General features: G+C 44.1%; 1 protein-coding gene across 1 annotated transcript in view; it reads right to left on the bottom strand.

Annotated features, from left to right (window-relative positions):
- Window positions 1-2,645: 2,645 nt before the first annotated feature.
- The window catches only part of SPAG1 (sperm associated antigen 1), a 35,908-nt gene continuing 32,553 nt past the window's right edge, over window positions 2,646-6,000 (bottom strand). Inside the window, exons 17-18 of the mRNA XM_039706320.1 lie at window positions 3,984-4,361; window positions 2,646-3,815 (exon numbers count right to left, since the gene is read on the bottom strand). Of these exons, the coding sequence (XP_039562254.1) occupies window positions 3,684-3,815; window positions 3,984-4,361 (510 nt within the window). The 3' untranslated portion in view covers window positions 2,646-3,683. The remainder of the gene's footprint in view (window positions 3,816-3,983; window positions 4,362-6,000) is intronic.

The raw sequence follows: 6,000 nt of genomic DNA, 5'->3' as shown, positions 1-6,000 counted from the left end.
AACAGAGGAGAGTGGCTGTGAGGTACTTGGTAATCGAAGCTGCTCTGGAGGAACAGGAGGAGTTGGATCCACAGCCTGAGGGATGACACTGAGCTTCTGTGCTGAACACAAGCCCAAGTCTTGGCAGATGGCTCTGGGGATGGATCTGCTGTGGCACCTCGCTGGCTCGTGTGCCAGGCCAGGTAAATGAGTATCTTTGGGGTGTGACTGTCTCAGCACCTGCCTGCACACAGGGACCAGCAGGAAGCATTTGGGGGCAAACCCAGCAAGCTGCCAGGTACAGCTCTCCTTGCACCAGGTCCTGGTGAGCTGGCTTTACGAAGGCTGGCTGTATTGTTGATTCCATCTCAACAAAAAGACCTTAAAATTCCCAACAGCCTCAGCTGGAGTGGTTGTGTTTAGGCACCAGAGCTGGGCTGCTGAGGTTGTGTGGGCTGGAGCTTCCCTTTACTCACAGGCTCCATTCTCAGACATTTCTGAGCAGGGCATTCTGGAGGCTTGGTCTGCACTGCAGTGTGTTACATCCCCTTGGGCAGGGCCCAGAGGAGGACAGGGACTCAGGTTGTTGCTAATTCATCCTCCTCAGCCAGCCGGGCTGAGCCCCTGCCCCAGCTGCCGGCCCTTTGTCCCTCACGGGCTCTGAGCAGAGTTACTCTGACTTGGGTCATAAATCTTGATTATAGCACGGAAGAAACTTCATTCCCTGCTCTTCAAAGCTATGTTATTTTGATTATTGTAATGAACAAGTCTAAGTCTTCTGAAAGGCCTGGCAGCCACAGGAGTAGCCCTTTATTTGTGCAACTGGATTATGTAAAGCAAAGCAGGTTCTGGTGAGTGGAAATACATCCCACATAAGGGCAAGGAGTGTGGTTTGCCAGTAACTGAGCTCTCACCACTGCCTGCACCACTGGGCAGGGAGAGTGGGAAGAGTGGTGGCCCTGTGGTCCATTGATTTTTTTGGCCAGGGAAGCAACCCTGCCGTGCTGACACTCAGCCCTGGTGGCACCTGTCAGCCTGGAGCTGGCTTCTCAAAAAACATCAAAAATACTTCGAAAGGATCAAAATAACAGTGTGACCCCCCTGTTCCCATGCTATTCCCTGGCCACTGACGACATTTTTAGTGGCTACAGAAGGAATTTTGCTATCATCTCTTGTGTGAAAACCAGGGATCTGTGTCCAGGAGCAGCTGGGTGTGTGTAGGCCTGGCCAGCTCAGCTGTACAGGACACGTCCTCTGTGCTTGTGACTGGCTGCATTACTGCCACGGCAGGGTCACACTCACTCCCCTGCTCCCATCACCTGCAGAAGCAGTGCTCTCCTGCTGTTGGGTTTGGTTGTTTTTACAGAGGTGGATGGTGACACTGAGGGGGTGGTGAGTGACAAGCCAAGAGCATAACACCATGCTGGGATTGGGGTCTCCCTGCCACAAAGCCAGGTAAGACATTTGGGGTGTTCTTGCTCGGTTGTTTTTACAGAGGTGGATGGTGACACTGAGGGGGTGGTGAGTGACAAGCCAAGAGCATAACACCATGCTGGGATTGCTCTTGCAACCCCCTTTTGCACACTGAGTTGTTTCCAGGTGCTGTGTCCACACTGAGGCCATGCCCTCCAGTGCTGAGGTGGCAGCTACAGTCCCACCTTTGCCTGGCAGAGCAGCCAAAGCTGCAGAAGAGATTATGGAGGGCAGAGGGAAACAAAAAAACAGCATAAATAAAGGCCAAGCACAGAGCAGAAACAATATTTAAAATATGGGAGTGTTCAAAAATAGGAGGGGAGACTTAGACCAGGAAGAGATGAGCTCCCAGCCCAGCATGAGGAAAGCAGTAAATTCAGCTCAGTGGCTTCTCCTGCTGACCATTACACAGATGGGACACAAAACACACTTTGCAGCAGGTCCATGGTGAGCAAGGAGCTGCTTTTGGTCTGCAGCTGCTCCAGTGCCAGAGCTGGGACGCTGTGGCTGCCCCTGTGCAGAGGGCACTCACTGGGCCAGGGACACTGCCTCTGGCAGGTGACCCCACGTTTGCTCCTCAGCTGCTGCTGCTGGGGGCTGCAGAGATTTCTCCTGCAGTTTCCCAGACTGAGGCAAGAGGAACAGACTTGGCAGCCCTTACCTGTCAAACAAATGGTGAAATCCACACCCAAAGATATTCTGTTCTGCACCCCCTGCCCCCAAAATGCCTTCCAGTGCTCTAATGCTGCCCCTTCAGTTTTGAAGACTGGTGCCATTGGCTGGAGCTGTTCAGGCCCAATCAGCAGTCCAGTCCCTTACATGTGTTTGTTTCAATTTTTGTCTAAGTTCCATGTCTTTAGAAATTGTTCTGCCTGTCCATCAGCCCTTCCCAAATGCTTTCTGAAGAAGCAGCCAATCTCAATGACACCTGAAGGAGGCAGGACCATCACCACAATGACTGCAGGCACTGCTGGTCTTTGACATCCTCAACAGCCAAAGTTTAGGGTCTGCCTTAATCTGAGGAGATCACACACACAAAGGGAAAACCCATTAATTGCTAAGTATCAGTTGTACTGATGATGCTTTAGGAATTAAAAGCCTCATTCTTGGCACTCCAAGCTAAAACTCATAATCCACATGTCAGAATTATGAGACTAAAGTGCACTAAACCAGAACAGCAGCCATAATTGTACTTCTCAAGAAAAAAACTTTATTAATTAATATACACCTGAGAAAAATTTTCATTAGAACAACATTCTTAATGATATTTCTGCAGTGCTAAGTGAGTTTGATATACATTTATATCATCTGTGCAAAGAAGGCATCAGGGTATCTAAAAAATTTAAAAGCTTCACCTTTGAAGAAACTTTATCGGAATCAAATATAAAACATAAGTAATGCCTGAAATTAAAAAAAAATCATACTGGTCCAAAAATAGTTTTATAAATATATCTGTAAACAGAAATAGCTGGTATTTTAAATAACCTGAATATAAAACTCAGTTAAGTATTTCTGTTGTGCAGTGCAGCCACTTGTGCATCTGTCACTGCCCAAAAGAAGTCAGAAAACCAGCCATCCTCCTGCACACACAGGAAAAAAGTTCTCTGCACTAAAAATTACTCACTTGTTAAAAACATACCCATCCATTTAATAATTGTTTCCATGACAAGCTAGTCAATAATTCTTTCACCTTTTTTGTTAAGCCGTATTGAGCCAAAATATTTAAATCTGTTCTGTACAGACCAGGAATAGTGAACAAACAGATGGCCCACAGGAGTTTTCTGAAAAAATGTTAATACTTCTTGTAAACTCATTTTAGCAAAGTTAGTGCTAACTGACCCATTTATCTTGAAGACACTTCTTTATCACAAGAACACAGAACTCACAAAATGATGTAACAAGTGATGACTAAATGTGTATTTACCTATTTTACCATCAAGGTATTTCACATTGCATATATAATGTAAAATGTATTTTTCTGAGTCTAAATAAAATCAGTATGCCAAATGAAATGAACTCTGTTACTAACACAGATGGGCATTAAATTCTAGAGATGTATACAACTACAAGAAGAAAAGAGCAGCAAGTTTTAAATGTGCATATGCTGTCAAAACAAAATAGAATTCCAGCAGTCCAGGTAAAGACCCACTTGAACCCAGGCAAGTCTGCAGAGTTCATTCATTCATCTTCTAACATGAACTATATGCATGCAGCCAATAAACTTTAATTTGTTAAAGTTCATAAACCTTTTTAAGGCTCTCAAGATCTTCCAGTGAGTACTGATCACTCTGGCTTTCTGTAAGTAAGTCAAACAGATGCTGTACCTCTTCTTTTTCATTTTTGCTGAGAAGGGCCAGCACCACCTGAAAAAAATCCGCAACAAATTACTTTATAATGAGCACAGGTTGACTGAAAATCATAGTATCTGACAGAGGTACAAAAGTCAGTGTGTTTTTTCCTTTTAAGATATGAAAATTTGCTTTAGATTTCTGGGCAATTTAGGTACACATTCAATCAGTTTAGGTTCTTACCTTAAATCTTTCTGCTCTGCTCAAGTAGAACAGGTGCTGATATGCAAGGCCAGGATCTTTTCCAGCTATGTAATGTTCCAACGACTGGATAAAAATCAGAAGGATTTCTCCTTCAAGTTTGTTACTTAGCAGCACTGGCATTGTTTTTGGATCAGTAGTTGTTAGAAGATCTGCACAAGCAGCTTTATCCTTACTGGCATTCAGTGCATTTACAATCTGCCCGAAGTCATAGGCGCTGGGGGGCTCCGAACCACGGAGCTTCCTGGAGGACCTCCTTGGCCCTGCCTGTGGAACAGCCTCCTCAGCAGCAGCACGGTGAGCCCCAGCATCTTCTGATGGAGCAAACTGCCTCTCTTCCTGTTCATCAGGGTCAGTCACCTTCACAAGCAAAGTGGCAACAGATCACTTCATGTGGACACAGAGATAACCTGAAGCTTCATCAGCTGCATTTATCCATCACAACACTGGACTAAAGCTGCTCTTCATCAAAGAAAGGCACCCATGTTCTTCCATGTCCTACTGCCCCCAGAACAGGAGCTCTCTAATTCACCTTTACAGGCTCACAATCAAAAGTGTATTTTTTACACCTCTTTTTCACTGCTTGGCACTGCACTGTGGAGACCCGTGGAGAGCACTGGGAGAAAGGGGGACTCTACACATGTATTAAATGTGAAGTTCCAGAAGACAGGGACAACTGGAGTCAAGGCAGCAGACACCCATGTTTCATTTCTCTGCTGTGCCTCCAGGGCAGTACAGGCACAGGGCAGCTGGATCAGGTTGCTTTGGAGTCTTGCTTTGGAAAGAGAGAGCTCAGCATGGATAAACTGCTTCATTATCCACTGAACTTCTCCTGAGATTGCAGCCTCAATCAAGTTTCATGAATCAGTAACTAAAAATTAACCATGGGGCCAACTAAATTTGCTAAAATCTATTTCAACCACCAAGAGTTGTGAAATTATTATAACCTGACTAAAACTTACTGAACAGGGCAGGGCCTCTCAATGCCATGTATTTTGAAAAGTTTGAAGATACTGTATTGCATAGAGCAGGGGATTAGTAATTTTTAGAAAATACTGCATTTGGCTTATAGATGTTTTGTTCTATATTTCAACAGTCCTTAGAATTGAGGGAGAAATCTTGACTGTCTTTTATATAATTATAGCTTGATTAGCAAAGAATAATGATGATAAATTATTTTTCCAATTTTGTTTTTCTTTGCAGTCTGTCTTCGTGGAAAAAGAGTACCTTGTACTACAGCAAGTGAAAGAGGGGAGCCTCTCCACAGGGGAAGTTGTAATGATGACAGCAAACACAAATGCTTCTTGCATGAGCCTAGAAAAATTAGCAGTGCCAGCAATGTTAGCTGCTCTCTGAATTATGTGGGCACTTCCCAAACTGCCTCTAAACACTTTCCAGGTCCTGTTGCTTGTCACAACTCAGAGCTTAACTAACACTATACCAGCTTATGCCTGTTACATAAAATCCCATGAGCTCGTGACAACCTGAAGTACTTCAAGAACATTTTCCCCCCCTATATTAATAACTGCAGTTTCAATTATACCACATTCTGAAATTACATTATCAAATTACAGTATCACTGTACAGACTGGTAACTATGTATTTTAACTATACATTTTTAAATGAAAAGGGGGAAATGAATTCTTTAATAACCAGAAAAGCTACAATCCAAAAATATCAGATGACTGAGAAAATCCTTTCATCACCTAATTTTACCCAGAACTGTGCAAAGCTAACATTTTGATCCTGTACATAACATTACATCCTGTGTTTCTTTTGTAAGATCCTACAGATGTTTTACTCTTGCTCTTTAGGGTAGGATTTCATTTTTCAGACCCGTAACTTTAGGACCAGCACAGGAGCAGCCAGCACATCTGCTGACCACAGACCTCTGCCAGCACAGCCCCAGAGGCTGCCCAAGGAGCACAGACTTCAAAAATGGAACTGCTATTTCGCAGCTGCACCATGTAAAATATATCTGAAAGCTTAAGCAGCTTTT

The sequence above is a fragment of the Passer montanus genome, unplaced genomic scaffold (genome assembly GCF_014805655.1).
Source record: "Passer montanus isolate IOZ18808 unplaced genomic scaffold, ASM1480565v1 scaffold19, whole genome shotgun sequence".
NCBI lineage: Eukaryota > Metazoa > Chordata > Aves > Passeriformes > Passeridae > Passer > Passer montanus.
Note: the sequence above shows the minus strand (reverse complement) of the source record. Positions and strands in the feature narration are given on the sequence as shown.